Source organism: Eriocheir sinensis, chromosome 14 (assembly GCF_024679095.1).
Source record: "Eriocheir sinensis breed Jianghai 21 chromosome 14, ASM2467909v1, whole genome shotgun sequence".
Taxonomy (NCBI): domain Eukaryota; kingdom Metazoa; phylum Arthropoda; class Malacostraca; order Decapoda; family Varunidae; genus Eriocheir; species Eriocheir sinensis.
The window spans coordinates 12,742,774-12,769,997 of record NC_066522.1 but is presented as its reverse complement, the minus strand read 5'-3'; the positions used below and the strand labels follow the sequence as shown (position 1 = coordinate 12,769,997).

The 27,224-nt window shown below is 39.5% G+C and overlaps 2 protein-coding genes across 4 annotated transcripts; one reads left to right on the top strand and one right to left on the bottom strand.

Moving 5' to 3' along the window:
• Nucleotides 1–1,853: 1,853 nt before the first annotated feature.
• On the top strand, nt 1,854–8,989 carry LOC126998484 (uncharacterized). 3 transcript variants are annotated; one of them, XM_050860216.1, is made up of 7 exons: nt 1,854–2,020; nt 3,627–3,750; nt 4,644–4,754; nt 5,098–5,235; nt 5,476–5,579; nt 6,747–6,873; nt 8,125–8,989. In XM_050860216.1, the coding sequence occupies exons 2-7, from the start codon at nt 3,690–3,692 to the stop codon at nt 8,466–8,468; spliced, it is 885 nt and encodes a 294-aa protein (XP_050716173.1). In that variant the 5' UTR covers nt 1,854–2,020; nt 3,627–3,689; the 3' UTR covers nt 8,469–8,989. The 3 variants fall into 3 exon arrangements, with proteins under 3 accessions (XP_050716173.1, XP_050716175.1, XP_050716174.1); XM_050860218.1 differs by having other exon boundaries at nt 1,859–2,020; nt 3,638–3,750; XM_050860217.1 differs by having other exon boundaries at nt 1,864–2,020; nt 3,563–3,750.
• LOC126998483 (centrosomal protein of 120 kDa-like) lies at nt 8,986–26,854 on the bottom strand. The gene is made up of 11 exons (XM_050860215.1): nt 26,688–26,854; nt 22,138–22,288; nt 19,021–19,141; nt 17,652–17,753; nt 16,772–17,482; nt 15,876–16,580; nt 15,586–15,768; nt 15,269–15,442; nt 14,766–14,873; nt 13,295–13,410; nt 8,986–11,286 (listed from the first exon to the last, which is right to left on the bottom strand). Exons 1-11 carry the CDS (start codon nt 26,725–26,727, stop codon nt 10,947–10,949), a joined length of 2,751 nt encoding a protein of 916 aa, XP_050716172.1. The 5' UTR covers nt 26,728–26,854; the 3' UTR covers nt 8,986–10,946.
• Between the last annotated feature and the right edge of the window lie 370 nt (nt 26,855–27,224).

The window sequence follows — 27,224 nt, the reverse complement described above, 5'->3', positions numbered from 1 at the left end:
TTTTTTCCCTAATGCATTCTTCCTCTATCTTTTTTATTATGCATTCTTCATATTCTGTTATTTTTCTATTTTTTTCCCTATTGCAGTCTTCCTCTATCTCTTTTTTATTATACATTCTTCCTATTCTGTTATTTTTTCTATTTTTTCCATAATGCATTCTTCCTCTATCTCTTTTTTATTGTGCATTCTTCATATTCTGTTATTTTTCTGCTTTTTCCATAATGCATTCTTCCTCTATCTCTTTTTTATTATGCATTCTTCATATTCTGTTATTTTTCTATTTTTTCCATAATGCATTCTTCCTCTATCTTTTTATTGTGCATTCTTCATATTCTGTTATTTTTCTGTTTTTTCCATAATGCATTCTTCCTCTATCTTTTTTTATTATACATTCTTCCTATTCTGTTATTTTTCTATTTTTTCCATAATGCATTCTTCCTCTATCTCTTTTTTATTATGCATTCTTCATATTCTGTTATTTTTCTGCTTTTTCCATAATGCATTCTTCCTCTATCTTTTTTATTATGCATTCTTCATATTCTGTTATTTTTCTATTTTTTCCCTAATGCATTCTTCCTCTACTTTTTTTAATAATGCATTACTCATATTGCATTTTTCTCTTATCTTTCTATTGCTATCCCGATTAAAATCATCCTAACCTCCGCCAGTGAACCACCACGGCCTTCATTACTTCATTAAATCATCTGTCCGTTGGCGCAACATTATCAAGAGAAGTTTCTGTGGCTTTGTACTAATCCGTCGCTTCGTGATGCCGCGTGCTAAGCTAAAATAAATGGGTTGTCTTGCTTTTTTTCCGTCTCGCCATTGTACTCCGCGAGATTGTAGGTCAGTGCAAGGGAACCGTCCACACTTATTTGTATAATCTCTTTGCCTTAATTAAACCGATTAGGGAAGCAGCTTTTCGAGGTGGTATAATGTAGTAATATCATATATCGTCACCTTCGTAAGCAAACCGCCTAAGTCATTATTGTCTACTTTACAGGAAATAGGAAAAGAACTGTCATCATCTCATTTGCCTTAATATTTAGGCAGAAATGAAAAGGCCAGTTCTAGAACACTCAAACCCTGAATGACGAATGCAACTATACAAAAACGGGCGTCACGTGTTAAAAAATTGATATAGACAAAAACCTGGAAATCGCTGAAAAATGACTTAGGCGATTATTTTACGAGGGTGACGCTATATTTTCTTTTCCTAGAATGCTCAATATAACGCAACCTATCTGAGCAGTGCCTGTTTTCTATAATGTTTGCTGTAGGTCGTAGATATGAAGAAAGTTACACTGAAGTTTGGTCTCGTAATAGGAATTCATTACTTCTACTGTTTTAATTTATAACAGGTTTTGTTTTCGAAGTCTTCTCAAACGTGACACTGATATTGAGGTGAGGCTATAATAAGTTTCGTTCATGCAACACGCTGTGAACACAAAGTGCGACACATTTGAGCACTGCTACTGAGTGTTGCCAGAAAGGCGGCAACCATCACCCGCGACGCAACACTACTAAAATCCAAAAGCAGGGCTCGCGTTCTTTCTTACGAGGGCTTCGTTAGTAGAATACATAATTATCATCATATGGCAACACACTAGTCTTTCGTAAGCCAGGAAGCGAGATGAGGGAGGCGCGTTAATCCCCCTTGTCCTATTTCTAGTTATATTCTCCCTATCCTTCTATCTCTACTTCTATCATCCCTGCAAACCTTTTATCTCTCCCTCTACATACCCTTTTCCACTTAGGACAGACCACCTATGAGTCCAAACCACGGGGCCTGTGAGGGCTGAGCATCTATGTATTATTATGTAACCGCGCGGTGACGTCACGGCCAGCTGGCGGTGAGGGTGCCAGTTAACACCTTGCCGAGTGCAGGGTGCAGGGGTGCCAGCGAGGGAAGTGCCACTGGACGTGTTCCCCAGTCCACCAGTAGGTCCAGGAGAAGGAGAGACGGTCATCGCCAGTCCCAGCGATCCCCCAAACGTCTTCTCACGCCGTTATAGCCAGGGTGAGTATGGGACGGCGGCTGCCACGCTGAATATTCCGATTTGTAAACCCAAACCCGAGACACGACTCCGCCCTATGCCAGACATGTGCTCCCCTGACATGAGCCTGGCACTGTTTGTTTACCAGGGAGACTGGGGGTCTTTAAGTCCATATGCCTGAAAGTCTCTGGCTCCCGCCACTCGCTCCCCCAACACAAGTCATCCACAGCCCGCCACACTAGCCAGTGGCCCGCTAGTTAAAAATGACAGGACCAGTTTCGAAGGCCACAAAGCAGATTAAAATTCCATTGGTGTTCTTCGCGTTCATGGTGCAGAAGCCCTTTAAAACTGTCGTTAGGATTACTGAGCAGCCCATGGAAAAGTCAATAACTTAAACGAGAGCTTTTTCCAGTAGGTGTGCTGAGGCGTGGATGCCTGAGTCAGAGAGCACTCCCTGTTTTCCAAGGAGTCTTGAGACCCTCCTTGGTGTTTACTGTCAGCCCCGACGGCTTGCTGCAGCCACTACTGAACTCGTCCACTTTGCAGCCCACACACAGTTATCAGGATAGTGTTGTTCGCTAACAAATGGTCTGATAAAGATCAGTCGTCATTGAAAACAGCCTTGAACTTTTTAGCCAACCGTCTCAGCTAAGGAGACTCCTTAGTCTCAGCCAATATTGTTCCTATCCCTGCAGGTGCCACAGACAGCCAGCAAGACTAACACTCTGCTCAATCAGAAATTCAAAAAAGAAATCAGAAAATCTTAAAACATAATAAAAGCAATAAAATAAATATGACTCATATCACAAACAGTAAATAGTGTTCAAAATAGTTAGTACGAAGTGGAGTGGTTTGTAGCATCCTTTCCTTCATGATTTAGGTTTTCACCTTACTAAAGGTGTATCATGAGAAGCTGGGGGCAGGCTACCTACTGGCCTTTTTGGGATGACAACTCTTTCTACTTTGTTTTACTTTTTTTTTCACTGCCTCAATAGAACTAAGAATTGCATCTCATATAAAACCTTGTTATTTATGATTCTGCTACTGCTTAAAGGTCTTATTTGATATTCAATTTATTTTACATTATAAAAATAATTTCCACATACCATTGTACTAAATCTGTAGCTTAGGCTTAACTAGAATTCATTATAATCAGGGTTTTCTCCTCATTCTCCTCCTCATCATCATCACTATAATCTGAAAAAAATGAAAAAGCTAATTAGAAAAAATACAACAAAAAAGATTGCATATCAGCTCACACTTAACCCTAATATCTTATCTTTTTTATATAAATATAAGCAAACACCAGTCTTGATGTTAAGCCTCTCTTTAATTAAGTTTGAAAGAGGTGGATTCCCAGTGCCAGCCTTCCCTTCCCTTCCCTTGTAAATTGAACATGAAGGAGTATGCAGGTCACCCTCTCCTCCTCCTCAATATACTTTCTGAAATTTCCCAAACCAGATACCATTACAAGCACTGATATACTGCTACCTTTAAAACTCAAACTTTCCTAATAGTAATAAATAAAAAATCTAGAAAGATTACCAAAATTATACTGTTTCCAGCTGTCCTCACTGCATTCTTGAAATTAATGTCATGTGAGAATGTCCATAATTGAAGCTTGTGCAGTGACTCCCCAGATCTACCCAACACAAGTCAGGTGGAGTGCTGGGGGCTCACCCAAGGGACGCCATGAGTGACCTGGCACCCTATGACCTCCAAGTGGGCGGCCACCACAAGGGCAGCCGGTCACGTGAGTACCCACCACCCCTCCAAAATGACAGTCATCCTGGGATATTTATGATCTATAATTTTACTCAGTTTACTTAATTTACTTAATGGAAACAGCTATTTTTTAAAGTTTGGATATAAGCTAAGGGCTTAGAAAATTTTCTGCTCATGTGTAATATAAAGTTGAAGCTTACAAAATTACAACATAAAGCCTGCCCAAATGGAGTGGATCTGAGGAAATTTACTGCAGGACATTCATCATTCATTCATCTCGGTTTTTTTTCTGGAAGTACTGTTGATGTCCGTCTAAGTTTCGCACTCCAAAATCCTAAATTAGAATTCTCCTTTAACATCGTTAAAAAATAACCACAAAGTACAAAGAAGTGGAAACCATTACTGAATTGTTCCCAAAGATTGTATGTTTATTTTATCAGAAAATAGTTCATGCTGATTATCTTATATTGCCCCTATTTTTAATGTATGATTTACATTTATGTTAAATATATGAGAAGCATAGAGAAGGCTGCATTTTTTCATCTTTAGGCTAACAAGCAAAGCAAGGTTGTTACAAGTTTCCATCACAGACCTGTTCAGTGTAGAGCCCACCAGAAGCAGTTACTGTTAAAGAATCATTTCAATTATATTACCATTAAAATAATGCCTGATCTTACACTAATGATTCAGTCTTTCATTTTTCACTATAATTCAGCAGATTACAGAATATATTAACAGGAGTGGTACACCTCAAGGATGGGTGCATCCACATCATATGACCTCTTGATCAAGGAAAGATGAAATATTCTTCCCTATCCTTATGTAGAAAACATTAGTTATACTAAAAAAAAATAACCACATGCTATATACAGAATAAAGCCACCATATGAATCAGAGATTAAAATAAACTTTCTTCACCAGATGTGCTAAAAGATGGGAAAGGGAGGATTCTGAAGCCCCTGAAGCTAAATGCCAACCCAACCTTCAATCCTGATGTGGAGGTCACCAGGAAAAAAGATTATTCTGAGGATGGTGAGCTTGCACTTTAGACAGATTGAAAGTTTCACCTACTTGTTCTAACCCACTCAGATGCCTTGATATCCTTTACGCTGATCATGTCAACCAACATCTTAACTCTAAATAATATAACATGTAAGATGGGTTTGAGGCTTTTTGGTCCTCCTATCATAAGAATATTTGATTGCCAAAACAGTTTCGAAAGACCCTTAGGATGTGTGTTGCAGTGCCATGCAGGGCTAATGTTTCATCAAAATTTTTAAAAGGCAAGTCAACCCATCACTAAAGACAAGTGGATAAATTTCTGCAGCAAAATCTAGACCAGCAAAAATTTTCAATGCTTCCCTTTATTTCCCAGAGCTCCAGCCAGTGTGTCGAGATGAGCTAGAATTATATCAGCGCATTGCCACCTCAACCCATCAAGACGATGTGACTTTGAAGCCCTTCATGCCAGCCTTCCACGGCTCTCAAAGTGTTCCAGGACCTGATGGCAAAGGTGAGTGTGAAAGGGACAAGAGAGAAACAGATAGTCACAGACAGATAAAGGTTTCTAATATCCAATCTTATTGTTGCTTTGTCCATTATATGCATGTATTGAAATAATATTTATACCACACAATGAAATAATTATATAAAAGAATAAAATTCTGAGAATTATTTCCTAATAAAATTTCAAGAATGTTTGAGTTACTCCTTGATCCTTACCTAAAGATGTGGTTGTTGTTTGGTCCCACAGATGAGCTGCACCTGTTACTGGGGGACCTGACATGGGGATTAAGGCAACCGTGTGTTGCAGACATCAAAATAGGCCGTACTTGCCACTACCCTGGCAAGGCTGCGGTAAGTTTGGGCTCCTTACTTATCACTAACATGTATTTTTTATTCTTTAGTAGTGAAGTATTGAGCATGGCACATCCTGTCTACTGCAGAAGTTAGTGTCATCCATCAGATTTTTCTATCTTAAAATTCTGTTCTCTGAGATGCAGTGATAAATAATAAGACCTGAGACAATTCAGGACTACTATTAAAGAGTAACTAGTATATCCGGAGTTCAGCATGGTAGACTTAAGTGGTTAGTGTAAATATAATTTCAGCATCAAGACCTAAATCCTAGTGTATGACATTTAGCAATTATGGAAGAAATACTGCTTTGTCAAAATCTTTACAGCTTTACTAAATAAATCAAAGTATATTGAGAATATACATTGGGAGTAGACAGCCAAACACCTGCCACAATGGGCATAAGCCACACCCAGTTAGGTACATACTGAGGCAAGGGGCCCAGCAAGCCTATCAAATACTTTTTGTCACAAATAACACCAGAAAGTAATTCAGCATGCTGTCTGACGACAAATTCTCTTAGTTTCCACACTGAACTCCATGCATGTGATACACAATTTCCTCCTTTTCTTATGAAAATTACTAAATTATACCTAAAAATTACAGCTAAAAGTAAAATAAAAAAAAGCCTCAAACTCCCTATCTGGAAGTGTCCCCTGATCAGATCTCACATCTGGTAATGACCCAAAAAGGTGTCTTGACAGCTCCTCCAGCTTTCTCTTCATTAACTTCTGCAACATTCACAATCTTAACTCTAATCTCCTCTCTGTGGAACACACCATCTCTCCTCTAAGCCCCACCTTCTCACCCTAAGCAAAACACAGGTTTCTGAGGCTGCTGACAATAATCTCTATTGTTCCCTTCTATTCTCTCTAATCTAAATTTCCAGGAAAATTTTAGTTTGAGGTCACTCATGGATTTCATACTCGGGTTTTTTTTTTTATTTTTTTTTTTTTTTTTTTTTTTTAGATGCATCTAAAGCATATAATAACCATTTATCCTGCAAACAACTATAACAGTGGTTAAAAGAACAAACATACCAGCTCACCATCACTTTCAAGCCACTCTCCAAACTGCACAGGATAACATCATCTTGAAAAATCAAATTAACTAACCATCCCACAGTGAACTGTGAAGAATAATCTTATGATATCTTATGCATTACAGAAGAAACATGCCATGCTGCAGGAGCTGGGCTTCCGCCTCACAGGTATGAGGGTCGTGCAGGTTGATGCAGATTTTAAGATGAGCCAAGAGGATTGTAAACAGTGGACTACACAACAGGTACTTCAAGGTCAGTAAAAAAAATGAATAAATAAATAAATCGTAATTCAAGTTTCCCAATCTACATTTTTTTTAAACTTAAAATTAGAGAATTTTAAAAAGTTGATTTTCATAAAGATTTCAGTAATTTTACATTAGTAATGGACTCCTTATGGAAAGACAATTTTGGATCCTCTTACTGACCTATAGTGTGTTACTCCAGCGCCTAAGCAGCATTTGTGACACTGCACCTGATTGGCTGGCCTCCTCCCCCGGCTCTTCCCTAACTGGCTGGCTTCCTCTTTCGTAGAGGTGGCAGTCACTCACACATACTTTTGGTGATAAATGTTTTATATTATTTGCATTAGCTCACATTTTACTCAAGATAGACATTTTTACTTTGCACCATTGAATCTGTTTCGCTTACATCATATTTTATCTTTGGTCTGGTTATACCATCATGTCCACAAGACTCGTCTTTATAGCAGGAAATGGTTTATATCAGCATTGACTCAATGTTTTTTTGCAAATATCAGTTAATGTAAAAATAGCATACACATTTCAGATCTGTTCTTTCACTTATATATATATATATATATATATATATATATATATATATATATATATATATATATATATATATATATATATATTTATTTATTTATTTATTTATTTATTTATTTATTTATTTTTATTTATTTATTTATTTTTTTTTTTTTTTTTTGCTGAGTTGTGACAAGCATATTTAGGATCTAAAATCACTACTTCATTCAATGGTGCAAATTGAAATTGCCTACCTTGTATAAGAGGTGAACTAGGGGAAATAATATAAAAACATATAACACCAAGAGCATGTGTGACTGACTCACCTCTATGAAGCCGAGAGAGGAAACAAGCCAATCAGGGTGAGAGCCAAGAGAGGAGGCCAGCCAATAAGGTGCAGTGTTACAAATGCTGCTTAGACACTAGAGGAACACTTGGTTTGAACAGACTATAGTAATTAGCACACAGACATGGCAAGCTTGCCGAAGCACACGACAATGTTAAATTACCTACCTGTATGTTGCAGTATTGATAATTTTTTCAGCATAGGCTGTTTGATATCAGGATATGGAAAGGACATGTGGGTGGTTACCATAAAATGACAACACCTTATCATCATGATAAGCATGCAACAAAGTTTTAAGCTAATCTGTTATGTTAAATGAACATCATTAAACTTAGGAGGGTAAAGTTCTCAAGCTATTTGGACATGTAATAATAATGTAATTCCCTGCTTCAGGCTTGGATAACTTCTGCCAGGGCACCACAGGCATTGCCACACACCTCCGACATTCCATAGTGCGCGAGTTGCAACACATTCACCATTGGGTTGAGTCTCAGCGCAGCTACATGCTCAGGGGAAGCTCAATCCTGGTGGTGTATGATGCAGACCAACTAACCTCAGTGCCCCCAGATGTTATGAATGGTGAAACCGTTGTGTCCACGGAGGCATGGCCCAAAGTTAGGGTGAAAATGATTGACTTTGCACATGTCCTACATTCCTTTGGAAATAAGGATGAAAATTATTTATTTGGCCTAGAAAACCTAATAAAGTATATCGATAATAAAGATGTCAAGTTGTGAAAAAATCCATGGCTAGCCCACACAGTTGTACAGATATTTAAGTTCCACTCATATTTTTGGAAAGCATCTGTGAATGATAACTGCTAAATATTCTGAAAACAAAGTACTCAGGAATGCCACTAATACAAAGGGTGTTTTCTATCATCTGATGCTAAACACAAGTACAAGTTTTATATGGCCTTGACACGATGTGTTGCTCTTTGTAAGCATTCTTTATACATTTAAGTCAATAATTTTATGGAGGTTGTATCATTATTTTACCCTTGAAACAGGATTAAGAATGCAAGACTATATTCCAGTGCCTAAAAATTTAACTACAAAAGGACATAAATATAATACAAGAGGTTAGAGTTAAGGCCTGGGCCTTCCCTTGAACTATTTTAGTTTGAAAAATCATAATGGTCAATAGCCATTCTGACTTTCCACCATGCCACCACAGGAAGAGGGTCAATGATGATTATGATATACCATTGTAAAATGTGCTGTTTAAGCAACTAAGGAAATGATACTCAGGATAGATATTGTAAGTTTTCATTTTCTTCCTTCATGAACAACAAAAATGACTGGAAAAAGGTTCTCTCAGCTTCATAAATGAGTACCACACCAAAGATATTCTACAGGCCAATCTTCTTGACAGTGGTGTGGGTCCTCGACATGGCTGATTGGAACCACCTCATCTATGTAGGTTATCATATTACTTTATCCAAAATAAATCTACAAAGACAGACAAAGAAAAAATGCACATTTATAAATTTACCCTCATATTTTGTTATGACTGGTTCATTTTTTGCATGTAACAAAAAATAGTTTGCCAGATGTTTACAAGATGGAAAATGATAACACAGCAAGCTACTACATCCTAGAGTACTGAACTAGCTCAGAACAAGACCTGGATGCTAGGGACAGAGCTCTCCTAAGTTCACCGTACACAACCTGCATACTTTAGACTGTATAAATAAAGTCCTCCTTCAGTCATCATCCTAAACTTGATTCCAAAAATGAGCAAAGTGACCACAAGGAACAGATGGCTGGTCCTAGAAGTTCTTAGAGACTATGTCTGCATCAAGCACAGACTTTGTGATATGCTCATTAATCCAGCCAGCAAAACAACTCCAATTCAGTGGCTGATTGGACAAAAGTTTCCATGTTTCTGGATAAGACCTGTTCATCAGGCTTGGATGTAATTTTACCTCAAGGGTGCCACTGAGAGTTGACAGGGCCCAGGAGTTCCATGTCATTTAGTCAAGGGAAACATCTTGAAACCTTATGTCCTAAAATGCCAATACATGACTGCAATATATTTTCTATATTATTTTCTTGGACCCCAAAGAAGTCCAAATTCAAAATGGTCAGTTCCATCAATAACCAACAAGAAATGAGGAACAGGACAGAGCAGAGAAGGCTGATCAAAAACTGACCATGCATAGACAAGGAACTAAAAATTCAAGATAAAGAAAAAAATTTAAGAACCAACTGTAATTATTTATTTGCACAGGTAGATGCTCAGTTAGTTCAGTATCAGTGATACCACCTTCAGCCAAGTAGCCTGTGAGGTGAAGGGTGTACCATCAAACTAATAATTTGTCCCTCCACTCAACTTTTTTGTTTTTTTCAAAAACAGCATCAATACGCCACACTTGAATCTACTTACACATTGAGCTCCTGCTTTGTTCTTCTTACTTTCCTGACAAAGTTTTCAGCAGTCTCCATTAGGCAAATTAGCTTCACATTTATAATTCCTTAACAAATATCAGCAAACAGAAAAAGATATAAAGAATGAGGATCCCCTGGCCTTGGGGAAGTACAAAGAAAAGCTGGAATGGATATGGGAAACTGAAGACAACCCTCACCTTGGAATTGATAGTTCAATATTTGGATATTGCACATGTCAGTACATCAAATACATCAAAAAGTTTTTCAGTGAAAAATCAAGATTTAAATAAATAAATTCATAAATGTGCACTGAAATGGTTAATACTCTACTGTCCTTGTATCTGTGTGTGTGTGTGTGTGTGTGTGTGACAAAATATATTGATAAGGCCTGCATTGCTTTTGTGCTATTAGAAATATTGCTGATTAGACATACCACTCAATTTCATGGAATGAAATGGCTATCATCCTTCCAATTTGGTAAAAATTTAATTTTGCTATGCTGCAATCCAATTTCAGTCATGGTCAATTAAAACGTAAAATTTATGAAGTAGAATGACTCTGCTCTTGGTAAGTATTTGACACAACCCTTGTTGTCCTGACAGGAGCAGCCCAAAAATGGTATGGATTTCAATTAGGTACTGGTAAATGTTATGTCATGGTTGGAGATTGCCAGATAATGTGGTCACTTTCCTCAATGAAAATTTTGTTTCAAAAACCATAAATAATGATTCATGTGGAATTTTAAACAAAAGAGATCACATTGCCTAAACCAAATATAAACATCCAAGATACACATTACTATAGTTTGTATTATCTACTGCTGAATTACCTGTCTACCAAGGAATGCATCATCTTTCTTACATCATTAGTAGAGGATAGCACCTTAACCTCATTTTTCGATTCATCCCCCTCTTCCACCCGTCTTCTCTTAGCCACCATGTCTTTAAGTCCTTTTCTCTCCTTGATTAGGTCCTTAACAAACTTCTTGGAATCTGTGAATGGTGTCATAATACTGCCCTTCTTCCCTGGCTCGTCAGTAACAGCACGCTGAGGAAGGCTTCTCAGCTGTCTTCGGTCACTCTGCCTTTCATCTTTGTACTGGATGGAGTTCTTGGCCTGAGGCTGCATACGGTGTTGCTTAGGGGATAGCTTCTCGATGTCCACTCTTAACAGCACAGAAATGAAAAAGAAATAATATCTAATTGTATGAACTAAAAGCACATCTGTAATATCAAAACAAATACATAAATACAATGCTTCTGTCATCTTACACCTTATAACTAAACAAAGCACAAAACATATGTACACTGTATCATCATTAATAGCATATCTATGGCTAAAAAGATAGGAGGGGGTCCATAGATCAAGAAACAAGAAAGAAGTTACGTGTCAAACACACATGAATGCATGATGAATGAATGATGTTTTCTATGCCCTCTCTGGCCTCAACCATCAGAAGGCTTATGGGCCTGATGGAGTGCCTCCTATTGTCCTCAAAAACTGTACTTCCATGCTGACACCCTCCCTGGTCAACTCTGCCTCTGCCTGTCAACATCTACCTTTCCTTCCTCCTGGAAGTACGCCTACATACAGCCTGTGCCTAAGAAGGGTGACCGTTCCAATCCCTCAAACTACCGCCCTATAGCTTTACTTTCATGTCTATCTAAAGCTTTTGAATCAATCCTTAACCGGAAGATTCAAAAGCACCTTTCCACTTCTGATCTTCTATCTGATCGCCAGTATGGGTTCCACAAGGGGCGTTCTACTGGCGATCTTCTTGCTCTCTTAACTGACTCTTGGTCATCCTCTCTTAGCCGTTTCAGTGAAACTTTCTCAGCTGCACTAGACATATCAAAAGTTTTCGATAGAGTCTGGCACAGCTCTTTGCTTTCTAAACTGCCCTCTTTCGGATTCTATCCTTCTCTCTGTTCCTTTATCTCCAGTTTCCTTTCCGGCCGTACTATTTCTGCTGTGGTAGACGGTCACTGTTCTTCCCCTAAACCTATCAACAGTGGTGTTCCACAGGGCTCTGTCCTATCACCCACTCTCTTCCTGTTATTCATCAATGATCTTCTTTCCATAACAAACTGTCCTATCCACTCATACGCTGATGACTCCACTCTGCATTATTCAACTTCTTTCAACAGAAGACCCTCTCAACAGGAATTGCGAGACTCCAGACTGGAGGCTGCAGAACGCTTAACCTCAGACCTTGCTATCATTTCCGATTGGGGTAAAAGGAACCTTGTGTCCTTCAATGCCTCAAAAACCCAATTTCTCCACCTATCAACTCGACACAATCTTCCAAACACCTATCCCCTATTCTTCGACAACACTCAGCTGTCACCTTCTACAACACTAAATATCCTCAGTCTATTCTTAACTCAAAATCTTAACTGGAAACTTCACATCTCTCTTACTAAATCAGCTTCCTCGAGGTTGGTCATTATGTATCGTCTCCGCCAGTTTTTCTCCCCCGCTCAGATGCTTTCCATATATAAGGGCTTTGTCCGCCCTTGTATGGAGTATGCATCTCACGTGTGTGGGGGCTTCACCCACACAGCTCTACTGGACAGAGTGGAGTCTAAGGCTCTTTGTCTCATCAGCTCTCCTCCTCTTACTGATAGTCTTCTACCTCTTAAATTCCACCGCCATGTTGCCTCTCTTTCTATCTTCTATCGATATTTTCACGCTGACTGCTCTTCTGAACTTGCTAACTGCATGCCTCCCCCCCTCCCACGGCCCCACTGCACTCAACTTTCCACTCTAGCTCATCCCTATAATGTCCGAACCCCTTATGCAAGAGTTAACCAGCATCTTCACTCTTTCATCCCTTACACTGGTAAACTCTGGAACAGCCTTCCTTCATCTGTATTTCCTCCTACCTGTGACTTGACCTCTTTCAAGAAGAGTGTATCAAGACACCTCTCCACCCAAAATTGACCTCTCTTTTGGACCCTCTTTACTTCTGTCTGGTGTGGGAGCGGTGAGTAGTGGGCTTTTTTTTTCTACACTCTTTTTGTTGCCCTTGAGCTGTCTCCTTTGTTGTAAAAAAAAAAAAAGGAAAAAAAAACATGCTCACACACATGAACACACACACAATGACCACAATTGAAATGACCAAGCAGATGGAAAGATTGTGTGTGCATGTATGAGAGAAAATGCCTGCCTACCTGTAGTTGTTCACATCAGCCCTGGTTTGATGTAGCTGACCCACAGCCTTGACCCACTGCATCTTGTAATACTCTTTCCTCTGGCGACAGGCTGAAAGCTCCTCCTGTAACCGCTCCTGTGAAATATATTAATGATATAACACTGATAAAAACCAACATAACAAAAGTCATATCCAAAACTTTTTACTGAATTTACTGCTGCTCATTCTGGATAAGTGTGAGTGAGACTGATGCAATATGGTGAAAGGAAAGTTTACTGTAATATGTAACAATCTGTAAAAGAGAGGAGTGGCAGAGGAGAATGTACTGTGCAGGGATCAATATTTGGGCAGGAGAAAATGGACATTTCATAACCACCCATGATGACACCTTCAATAAAAAAGCATAGTAACATTTAATATCTAGAAAGGCAAGCATTCTGGATTACATTTCAAATCACGAATCCATTGACTTAACTGAAATCTTATAATGATCAAGAGTAAACATCTGTATTCCATTGCAATTCATAAAAAGTTACAGTAAGGGATAAAGCTCTTAATCATCACATGGAAGCACACTGGGGGTTGAGTGCTCTTCATATTTATAATCAAATCATTTGAGGCGTCTAGACCTTGAGGGGCGAACACGCCAACATGGCGGATTTTGAGTTTTCGACGGTTTCCGATAGATGGAAGCACTGTGCAACCCTCTGTGAACATGAAAATGGGAAATCGGTCTCATGGCCCAGTAGAAGGGTGGTGAGAGTAGCGTGTTTTTGCCAGTCTGCAGTGAATGAAGTCAGCTCTATCAGGGCTCAAAGAGTGAAGACAACTAGTAAAACACTCATAAAACGCCTAAATATGGAAATTTTGGGGGGAAATTTAAAATGGCTGTTAGTTACATCATGTTCTTTTAATTTTCCAACTTTGGATTAAATTGGATAATAAACATGCATTAATAAAAAAAAAAATTTACATGTTTCTGTTTTTTTTAATATTTAACACAATTTCACACAAACACTGATTCCATTGAATTTGTCTGGCTGAAAACTTTCTACTGATGCATGACGTTAGTGCTATGTGTGTTTTTCATTATGTTTTTGCTATGCTTGACTTTGAAAGCCTGTAACTAAAAACTAGGTAATTGGCTTGTTCGCCCCTTGAGCACTAGATTCCTCCTTTGTCAAAATGCACCATGCTCTGATGGGAACAGAAAGAGACTTGTATCACAAGTGTACTCTAAGTAGAAATTCTCTGGGAAGCAGAGGTATATATATATATATATATATATATATATATATATATATATATATATATATATATATATATATATATATATATATATATATATATATATATATATATATATATATATATATATATATATATATATATATATATATATATATATATATATATATATATATATATATATATATATATATATATATATATATATATATATATATATATATATATATACAGTAACTCACCTTATCTCTCTTAAGAACATTAATATCTTCATCCTTTATTTGACTCCCAAGTCTGAGTGCATCTACTGTGCTATCGGCCGTCCTCTTGGCTGCCTCAAGATCCCTCACCTGTGCACAAGGGAGGACGCAGGTACACCTCATGGTAGATTAAATACTCAACTTTCAGCGTGCCTAAACTATATATTGAATAAAAATCATGAAGAAATCTGCTTCAGAGACAAAGACTGAAGAGCTACACTCAAAATCTATCAGTTGATTAAAGAAACTTGGGCAGCTATAAATATTCATAAAAGGCTGGATGGGTAGAAGTTTTGTCAAGAAAAAGTCTATAGGCATGTGCTGGATGCTAAGCACAGCCCCACACTCACCAAATAATGTTGTCTAGTCTCCTACTAGATTATAAATTGCCAAGCAAGACAGCCATATGAGACTCAAGTGTGTTAGGGGTTTAAAGCTGCATATAATTTTAGTATAATGGTCAATAAACAATACCAAGTACACACCTCCCTCTGGAGCAGCCTTCGTTGCTGCTTCTCATGAAACAGCTGCTGCTGGAGATTCACAGCCTCTCCTTTTTCTACCCGTTCCCTCTCCTTGTTAGAAATTTTACCAACTTCTTTCATAAGACGCTTCAGTTCAGACTTTCTCAACTTCAAGTCTTCTTTTTGTGTTTTTATCTGAAAAAACACAGTTATAACCATGAAAATACTAGTTAGATGAAGACAAGATTGAGGTTATTATATCTACCATTCAGATTGAAAATTAGAGCAATGAAAAAAAAAATTTCAAATCAATTTATCTTGCACAAAGATACACTCACCGATTCCTCCTTAAGACTGACACTCCTTTCCTGAGTCTCCAGGGCACGAAGACCTTCTGTGAGGCGTTGGTGTAAAGTGTGGCACTGCTCTAGCCGTTGCTGCAGTTGAGTCTCCATGGAGTTCATGTGGGACTCCCATTCTTGTGCCAGGTGCTGCTGTAGCTCAGCCTCCCTTGCACTCCACTGGAACACGTAATTCATGGGTCACCAGACAATCACCTGTTGCTTCTACAAAGATGCACATCCAGAACTCATTTTGATCAGACCAAAACCCAAAGAAAATTACTCACCTGTTTCCAAAAGGACTCCTGCTCATTTTCTTTCCATTTCTCCACCTCCAGTGCTGCCATGTGTAGTTGCCTTCCTTTCTGGGCCCATGTTTTATGCCTTTTTTTGTGTCTCCCTGTGTGCCCAAGTCTGGCTACAGTCCTGTTGTTTCTGGAACTCAGGCCATCCTTCTGATCAACCCATTCAATCTCAGAATCCTCTTGAGAGTCAGACGATGATGCTGAGGGGACATCCAGCATAGGGTGGAAGCCTCTGTCACTGCTCAAAATGTCCCTTACCATAGAAGGGAAGGGCAGTACAGAGAGCTCTTCTTCAACTGAGGCCAAGTTGACAATAATACCAACAACAGGCTCTCCTCTTGGTTTCCATCCCAATGGACTAAACAAATTAGGTACCAAAGGATAACTACCCTCAACCTTCACAGGCAAGCCCCCAGTTAGTATGCTGCCAGCAAATTGTGAGAGTCTGACATTAGCAGATGCCAGACAAACATCTCCCACAGTGAGGTTGATGGGGAGGTCTAGGTGTTGCATAAAGTACTCACTTAGGTTATGAACAGTGGAACATATCCGACCCATTGCATTCTCCGCTTGAAAATCTGGGTTTGCCAAGTCTTGAATGGGTTCTCCACACACAAAGTGGGTCAGTAATGAGTAGCAGAACACAATATTATCGGTATCACGAATCTCCATGTTTGGGGGCACCAGCTGTGATAGAAGATATTATAGGGTACTGTAGCACAATGCTTCATGTAGACACAGAACATTTACAGATGACAATACAATACAATTACTCTGATGAATACATAATACACTTTGACTTAAAATCACAAATATCACAAGATCTATGCCATGAAAATAGTCTTAGGAAAACAATATATTCTAATTAACACACTTACCTGGTCAAGGTACTTTGCAAAAACAATTGTGACTGAGTATTCAAACATCTGTTCATCTGGTAGACCAGCTGTACCAATCTGGAAGTATGAGCCTTGTGCGTTGAGAAGGGGGACAGCAAGGAGCTTCTCGGGTGCATGTGGTGCTCCCTTAGAGGTACTGGGAAGGGCCACTAAGTCATTACTCTTGCTGGAGGAGAGTTGTAGATCTACCCTATGGCCATTCTCCTTCACAGATGAGTTTTTTGAAGTAGACTGTTGAAGACTTCTCTTATCAAAATGGTTCTGACTGGGGAATGATTTACTCTTAAGGTGAGAAGAAGGAACTGAGTGTCCATGAAGAGAATTGCCATGTTCTTGTACATTAGATATATCATAAGACTTTACACTGAACTGGCCACTCCTGCTCTCTAAGTTGTTCCTGTTAAATTTCCACTCACTGCTTCCTTGACTTTCATCAAGTGTTACTATATCATTTGTATTTATTTTTGATTCTTCCATATATTGTATTTCATCTTTTTCTTCAGCGGATCTCAAACTCCAAGGAGTTGCAGCACGACCACTTCCATCCCCAGCTCTTCTGAATGTTGTAAAAATATCAGTTTCCTGTGCAGCATTCAAGTAGTCTGATTCTTTAGATGATGAGGCAACACTGCCATCTCTTTCCATCACAATCTTCTGCTTGGGCTTCACTACTGCAAAATCATCCACCACCTGCAACATAATTGAATCACTTTCAGTAAATCTAGCAAATCAAACCATATGGAAAGGCAAATGATACAGCATAAAACTTGATTTTCTCCACAACAAAGTAAAATTCATGAATAAAAACAACTTTTGCTAATCAATTTCTTGATTAATGTTAAACATTGCTGCACCTTACCTCAGCACCTTCATCATGGAGATTTAGATTCAGCAGAAGGCTTGGATGGGATCGGAGTCTGTTGTGGGGCCCGTCCACAAGACTGTGCCACATGGGCTCTGACTGTTTAGGGTACATAAATTAGCTGTGGAAATTTTGAAATTGAATATATCTGAGTAACACAAACATCAATTGATGTATATGAGAAATCAATCAACAGAGGCACATACTGGGGGGCCCATTACTTTGCCCACCCTACAATGCCATCCCTGGCAGTCCCTTCAAGCAAGTCTCCATGCAGGGCGAATTTCCATCCTAAGTGACTTTTGGCAGGATCAACAGACTTGCTCGAACCACAAGCTTTGTGTGTGCCCCCTTGACTTTCTCCACACAGGATGGTCTCTTACAGTCAAAACCCGATAAGCAAGATTGACTTCTAGGTAACAACCCACATGACCATTAAGCCAGTGTTGGCATGCATGTACTATGCAAGTAATAGGCATCAATTCAGGCTCACGGAGTAATTTCCAACAAGACACAAAGTTATTCTAGCCATACACCATGATTCTACAGAATTTGCCTCTTCTAGTTGCTATTTAGTGCCCACATCTTGCAGCCATATATTAGGACAGGGAACACAAACAAACTGAAGATCTGAATCTTTATCCTTCTGAACAGATATTGATGCCATACATATAATGGTGTTGAGAGTTCACATGAGGGAAGAGACAATGCTTACTAGTGTAGCTCTATTTTTCATTCCTGTGGTTGTATTGAGATTATGCTTGTGGAGTATTAATACAACTCTATTTTATAATTTAAAGTGGAGGGATAAAATTAAAGCCTTTGGCAGAGCAGGATGGAGTACTAACATCAGACAGAGAAAGATAGAGAATGCTGGGAAAAGACATTTTCCTACAGTGGATTTGTAATGGCTGAAGATGATGATATATATAACAGCACCATTAGTAGAGCAAAATAAAGCAAGGAAATTAAGACTTATTACTATTGAGCATGCATTACAGTCCCTAATTTATGATTGAAACAGCAAGAACACATGTGGTACTGTCTTAGACAGAACAGGCCAAAACATGTTGCCTGACTGACATTATAGAATCATAAGCACCCCCATTAAGTACCTCTTGAGATCTTAAGTTCCAGCTAAAAATAACATTCATGGGGATCCAGGCAAATTGTTAAAGTCACATATGCTGAGACAATGACTGTCATGGGATGACTGTTTGCATAAACGTCATTTAGAGAGGAGCAGCTCATCCTGCCAAGATAAAATAACTGTGATGCCAACCAGACCATTTCCCTTGGCTTGTGTAAGCTTTACTTACAAATAATAATATTGCTGCTTGATTATATAAAGAGAAAACAGAAATACCTTGATTCCTGGGTCCAGTGAAGTCAGCGACAGGACTGCATGGCCAAGAGAACACTGTTCACCACTCTCCTGCTGCTGTGCTATGCAGTCCACCACCAATGAGACACCTAACTTCCTCAACCTGGCCAGATCAAATTTATTAGCTGGGAAACAAACATGCTCATAACATAGTGAAAGTGTGCCATATCATTCCTATTAACCCCTCAGTGACGCAATAGGTTTTCTTGGGTGATCTCCCATGACTGTTTGGCTGGAATTCCATGATTCCCAAAACATTCCAACTTTTTACTGGTGTAACGTACAGGAAAATTTATTGAAGAAACGTTGCTCCTTTTATCGAGATGGAGTCTGAAAAATAAAGTTTATAATTTTGACCAGGAAATTTTCTGCCTACAGAGAGCCAAAGTTGCAGTGAAACAAAAAAAAAATAAAAAAATAAATAAAAAAATAAAGTTTTTCATTCTGGAAATAATCTCCTTGAATAAAAGTTGTAGAAAATCATCCGTATAACTCAACTGTGATATCAGATTATGATTTGGTCTGACAGCTTGGCTGGAATTCCATGATTCCAAAAAATTACAAGTTTTTACTGGTGCGACGTACAGGAAAATTTATGGAAGAAAAGTTGCTCATTTTATCGTGATGGAGTCTCAAAAATATAGTTTATAATCTTTTACCAGGAAAATTACTGACTACAGAGAGCCAAATTTGCAATGAAACTCGAAAAAATAATTTTTGTAGTTTTTCAATCTAGAATGAATTTCATTGAATAAAAGTTGCAGAACATCATCCGCATAATTCAACTGTGAAATCGGATTATCATTTGGACTGACCGTTTGGCTGGGATTCCATGATTCCCAAAAAAATCCAACTTCTGCTTCCCATTCCTCTGAACACTCCTGTGAACAAGATATTGTTCATCTAGAACATCAGGTAAATCAGTGGAGGTGTCAAGACTACGCTCAGTATGCACATGATGAGCAGAAACTAAAGAAGACTGCCGAAACAGGACGGCTGAGGGAATATAATCGCTCTGCAGATGCCATGATGCGTAGGCAGGAACTGTAGACTATTTTTTAGCACGGAGTCATCTAAGCTTAGGGCAAAAGAGGTGCCAGTTAGTCACTTAGGATCGACACATACATTGTTACGCGCGCCGTTCAATTTCCAGAGAGCTTCTCGTTTTCCGGCGCTGGCTTCATGCTCGTCACCCACGTCAGAAAAAATTATATGACGCCAGCGTCATAGTCGTCGCTAAGGAGTTTATGACTCACTTTATGCTTAACAAGAAAAAACAACAATTTTAATGTTACCCAAAAATGAAAGAGATGTAACATTGCAAGTGGCATAAGGATAACCTTGCATTGAATTGTCACGTTTGGAGGAGGTATGGATTCTGGCCACATATAGGTTACCTTGACTTTGTGAAAAAGTGTGTGTTGCAAAAAAACATTCAGAATTCCTATCAATGACCAGAATCAGTCCTGAATCATTATTAAAGAAAAGGACGCATGTCCACATCCTTAAGGAGCGCGCCTATAGGGTATTTTTTGACGAATATATTTAAAATCGGACGAGTACATATTTTTCGCTCAGCGTGGCCGGGAAACCCTAAATTACCATATGGTGAGGTTTGTTTTCGTAAAATTAAAACCCCTCCCCATTGGGGGGGCTTTAGAGTAATAGTCGGACATGCGCGTCATAAGACGCTCTTGTCAACATATGCGGTATCAACCGTATCATTCGTGTATACGTAAAAATTGCATTAGAATATTTTATTTCTTCGTAAATTTTGTCATCTGTCATCCTCTCTTCTTCGCGCGGAGAGGCAGGGGAGGAGGAGAGGTGCCACCGCGCCAGTGCCAAGCGAGAGACAGACGGGAAAAGTATGTCGTACTTTTCTCTCCTCTCCAGCCAAAAAAACGTCCCGACAAATGATGTACAAGCGCAAGGCAACCAGAAAAGTCACCAACATCAAGAGGGCTTATGGAGCGGCCAAACCTCAGAAAACAAGCAAGAGAGTAGTGTAGAAGCAAGGCACTCCCACGGCACTAGCGCTACCTGGCCACAATGAGGAAGGTGGCGCCTACTGACACCCTCACCTGCGAGTGAGTAATACTTTCTTAGAAAGGGGGACCAGATGCCTTATCATTCTGAGGTAAGTCAACAAGGTATATACAGTCATATGTGAAAATTTCATACCAATCAGATAAATACAAATGGCAAGACAGGGAGAAATGTTAAAAAAAATCTTTAGGAGCCAATATCTCGAAAAGTATCTTTTTAACCTTCAAATAATTTCACAAAATCGGTAAAACGTCTGAATGGCTTTTGTTAGGTATCATTTTAAACTACAACTAAAGGGCAATTTTTTGTTGGAAATGGATTTTCAAAAATGTCAAAAGAAAACGGGACACAGAGTGGAGAAAATAATAAGTGACAAAAAATTGTAATTTTTTTTCTTCAAAGACAAAACAAAAAATCAAAAATTCACTTCCAACAAAATGTAGATAAGTAAACAATGTTTCTATGGTATTTTTTTCAAAGCGATTAACTGAAAAATAAAGCCTGTGAAACAAAAAAATGAAAAACACGCTTTGTTTGAGTCTCTCCTAAACTTCACCCGATTTTGATGAAATTCGCAGAATATCATTTCTTTACATCAACAAACAACATACTACAATTTCAAAGCTATTGGACGTACCATATGCGCAGGAGGAGACCCATAGGCACGCCCCTTAAGTATTTTACAAGCACAAAACAGTGAAACACACTTGATCACAACCACATAAAATGCTGATAAACCTGGATGCCTACCACTACATTTAATTTCTGTATATATATCACAGACCATAAGCCTCACTGAAGACATTACATACTCCTGTTATCTGCAAATCTAATAAGAAGAAAAAAAATTGTGTCATAGAATTACTTTCTCTTTAGTACAGGTGTACCAGAACACCTATATTTTTTTTATGTTTGATACTTTACTCACCATTACTTTGTTTAGGCCTTAGCTTCTAGGCACAAGTCCTCACTTTCAACTTAATGTATTTAATACATTACATACATTCATTACAGCACTACGTGAACAAATAAAAAATAACATATACATACCTTGAAAGTATACCCAAGCTGATATTCCAAGATATCTCTTCCTCAAACTTGGGCTGTGTGGTGAGTGGTACAGGACTGGTGGACAATTCCACCTCCTCTAATCTGGAAACCACCTGCACATTCCATCCTTTCTGTGAGGTTAGCCCACGTCCTTGAAAAAAATATAATCTAATGTAAACTAGAATCACATCAATATAGGCATCTATAATGCAAACAGTGTACATACAGTTATACCTCCCAAAGACGAATTAATAAGAGCCCAAACCATCTGGATACAGACAAAATTTGAATACAGAACAATATTCGTACAGACCATACTGACACAATATGTACAATGAATAGCTCTAACTAGCCACCGGGGAACATACACCCGGGGGTGCATCACTTCACTCAATCACCATCTCCACTCATGACAGTCCTCTCCTTTAATTTCAAAGTGTCCCTTGATCTCTAAGTTGCAGTATTTAGACATTAAAACACACATAGAAATACTCAATGTATATTCATATATGTAGCTACCATTTTTTTTAATGAATATGGTTTGTCTCTGATATTTGGGTATTTAGAATACGTGTCTGTGTTTTAGTGTGTCAGAAGAGGTAATGAAAAGAGCTGTAGCTTCTACATTGCAAGAAGTTTAGACTAGGGACTTGTCTCCCCCTTAACCAGTCTGCTGCGATTGGCACAGATTTGGCTTTCACTGGTAGCCCAGTTACATATAGTACCAAGTCTTTCTCTGCCTCTGTGGTGGATAGTGGACACTTGGAAAATAATGCATGAACAATAAAAACCACCAATAAATCTGTGTGTCAAGAGAGGCCAGCAGCTGACCGGACAATTTTTTTCATTTGTGACCAGCCCAACCAGCCATGCTAGAACTTTACTTCTGAATACGGCCAAGTAAATCTGGATACAGACATAACAGAGCCAAGGCCTAATATCTGGATATGAAGCATGTTCAGATACAGGACTTACTGTATTGATATATGACTGAGGGCAAGCAATTTAGCTACAATGCATATAGAAAACAAACATTATCAGCATTATTAGTGACCACAATTCCCAAAACTGCAGGGTTGGGAGTCACTGAGATCAAATGACCATTAACATGAATTTCAACCAAAGTATAGTTAACCCTTTGACTGCAGATTTCCTACAAGAAGACATCAAGCTATAGAAATGTAACAAAAAGTGGCTCCTACAATTCAAGGAAGAAAAATGTAGTCATGCACCTTGGGAGGAGATATCCAGCATACCAATAACACATCGGAAACACTCCACTATCCACCACAGAGGCAGAGAAAGACCTGGTACTATATGTAACCAGGCTACCAGTGAACCCTTGACAAACACATAATTTTACGGCCTGTTTTTTTTAGATTAACCAAAAAATGCCATCACTACAGCTTTAAAATGCTGAATTTTATCTGCTTGCCCATTCAGACAGACAAATACTGAACAAATGGCGTTCCATATTGGTTCAAAATGGAACGCACCATTTCATTCTCCAATACAGAACGATTCCGTATTTTAAGGGACGGGTGGTCACCCTACTCATGGCCAACTGGTTATGGACTGGCATTCCCATTTCGCTGGTCATAGGTTCGATCCCAAGCACTGGTGAAAACCTGTCCTGGTCTGGATTAATTTCTTATGTGCTTCGTGACATGCAAAGGTCTAGTGCAAGTAACATGAAGAGGAATTCAGGCAATACAACAAAACTATGAGAAAAGCAGATTCGGGTGCCACCAAAGTAACCCACCGCCTTGACCACCATATTGAAAACAACACATTGCAAAGCATATCTCAAAAAAAATTTGACAAATATTACACTTACAAATTAAACTCTCTCTTTTCCTTTATCTCCAGTTTCCTTTCCGGCCATTCTATCTCTGCTGTGGTAGACGGTCACTGTTCTTTCCATAAACCTATTAACAGTGGTGTTCCACAGGGCTCTGTTCTATCACCCACTCCCTTTCTGTTATTCATCAATGATCTTCTTTCCATAACAAACTGTTCTATCCACTCATACATTGATGACTCCACTTTGCATTATTCAACTTCTTTCAACAGGAATTACATGACTCCAGACTGGAGGCTGCAGAAGGCTTAACCTCAGACCTTACTATCATTTCCGATTGGGGTAAAAGGAACCTTGTGTCCTTCAATGCCTCAAAAACTCAATTTCTCCACCTATCAACTCGACACAATCTTCCAAACACCTATCCCCTATTCTTCGACAACACTCAGCTGTCACCATCTTCAACACTAAACATCCTCGGTCTATCCTTAACTCAAAATCTTAACTGGAAACTTCACATCTCCTCTCTCACTAAATCAGCTTCCTCGAGGTTGGGCGTTCTGTATCGTCTCCACCAGTTCTTCTCCCCCACACAATTGCTATCCATATACAGGGGCCTTGCCCGCCCTCGTATGGAGTACTATGCATCTCACGTGTGAGGGGGCTCCACTCACACAGCTCTATTGGACAGAGTGGAGTCTAAGACTCTTCGTCTTATCAGCTCTCCTCCTCTTACTGATAGTCTTCTACCTCTTAAATTCCGCCGCGATGTTGCCTCTCTCTCTATCTTCTATCGCTATTTTCACGCTGACTGCTCTTCTGAACTTGCTAGCTGCATGCCTCCCCCCTTCCCACAGCCACGCTGCACACAACTTTCTTCTCATGCTAATCCCTTTACTGTCCAAATCCCTTAAGCACGAGTTAACCAGCATCTTCACTCTTTCATCCCTCACACTGGTAAACTCTGGAACAATCTTCCTTCATCTGTATTTCCTCCTGCCTATGACTTGAACTCTTTTAAGAGGAGGGTATCAGGACACCTCTCCTCCCAAAATTGATCCCTCTTTCGGCCACCTCCTTGGATTCTTTTTAGGAGCAGGGACTAGCGGGCTTTTTTTTTATTATTGTTTCCTTTTTTTTGTGTCCTTGAGCTGTCTCCTTTGTTGTAAAAATAAAAAAATAAAAAACACAACCTCCTAAAAAGGGTAGAGGAGGTTTTTCCCACACACAAACCCCAACCCCATTTACCCATTTAAGCGGGAAATCGTTATAAACAAAGCTAAAGAATATGACTCAGAAAGTGTCAAACTCCAGAATGCAATGGGTGCTAAAATAGATAGTACATACTATATTTCCACATGGGTATGTTTTGATCCCTACGCTCTATTCTATGATTTACCATGTGGTTTTAGGGTTAGTGGTAGACCCAAGACATATATGACTTCAGGAAACTAGTTTATGAAGTAGGAAATGGAATATGAAAACATTTGTAATACACTCCTACCCATTAACACCGGCCAGCATGGTGGACCCACCCCTGCCGCTGCCCCATCCCATCATGCACTTCATATTTCTGTCAGCCAACACCGTATGCCAAATAAATCTAAACCAAGCTACCCTAACTCAACTTAATGTAACCTACCTAATGGGTGGGCTTTGCCCACCTCGACCCCCTTCACAGGGGGAGCTTCACCCCCTTTGACCCCCCTTCTATTTTTCAGAAGACCTTAGTCATTGCACTGAATTCAGGGACCAAAAAAGAATCCAAAATGTAAGTATTAACTTCACAAAAGGTGGCTGCCCCTTCTTCAGCATCAGCCCACTGCTGCATTCCTTATTCATCACAAATCACGGTAAATATTCATTTTAGGTATGTGCCAGTATCTCATAATCTACTTTATGAAACATCACTATCTCTTCATATATCTTTTCTACAAACCTTCAACAGTCATGGAAATGCTTTGAAAATCCATTTCAAGGACTTTTTTTATACTCTTGAAAATAGGGGATAATGTTTACGAAAGCGCGTCGCCTCCTCTGGTGGCGGCTGCGGCGACACTGCAGCCGCCGCAGCCATAAAATAGCTGGCAGAGGGTTTAGGGTCGGGGAGCATATTTAAACTACTCCAACCGAGCTTTACGACCTACTAACGGGGGGCTGCACCCCCCTCGACCCCCCCTTTTAACCAGGGAGGGCTGCGCCCCCACCTGGACCCCCCCCACATATATACGTAACTTATTTCAGTGAGGAGGTATTTCTCGCAACACCGGCTGCAGCGTCGCCGCGGCCGTCACCAGAGGAGGCAACGCGCTTTCGTAAACATTATCCCCTATTTTCAAGAGTAAAAAAAAAAGTCCTTGAAATGGATTTTCAAAGCGTTTCCACAACTGTTGAAGGTTTGTAGAAAAGATATATGAAGAGATACTGATGTTTCATAAGTTAGGTAATGAGATACTAGCACGGACCTAAAACGAATCTTAACCCAAATCACTAGTCCGGGTAACACAGCTGGGTCAGGTGTGCTTGGCCTGGTCTAAGCAGCATGACGACACGGGGCACGGCCTCAACCACCTAGGAAAGACCACTTCACCCAAACACGGCATCGCCTTCGTCGGTTGTGAGGACGAGCGGTAGGAAAGGTGAGTGAGCAGATCAATGTGGTCTCTTGGGGTGGGGGAGGCGGGGAGAGCGGGAAGACAAACCCCAGCAAGCCTTCCTTTCTCATTAAGAGGGCGGATGATCACCTCACCTTCATACACGGTGAGGACGAGCGAGACCTCCTCGTCCATGGTGCAGGAGGAGGGGGGCGGGGCGGCGAGAGGAGCGTGAGGCCGAGGACGAGGAGTGATGAGGGACGCCCAAGCCCGCCAGCTACCCCGAGTTTGTTTACGTCAGGGAGGACTCCGACTCAACCTGATTATCGTACTCAGAGCCTCGTATATACCAGTTTCTGAGCCATAGCTATTGCCACAAAACACCGATAATTAACCATTTTAACGATAACTATATATGAAGGCAGTTGTTGGGGTCGAGGAGGCAGTTTTGGGGTAGGAAATCGGCAAACATAGGAGGCTGAGTACGACAATCTAGCAACCTTTGGGAGGAAGAGGGATGGGGGGAGGGAGCCCGCGCTTCTCTATATACACCCTTTTTTTATATATATAATTCATGTCTGTTACTATTCCTTTAGAGTTTTAACGCATTTTTCTCTATATATACGCCTTTTTTATATTGTTCTGTCTCTTTAAAGTTTTAGCGCTTCTTTTTCGTGATATATTCCTTCTAA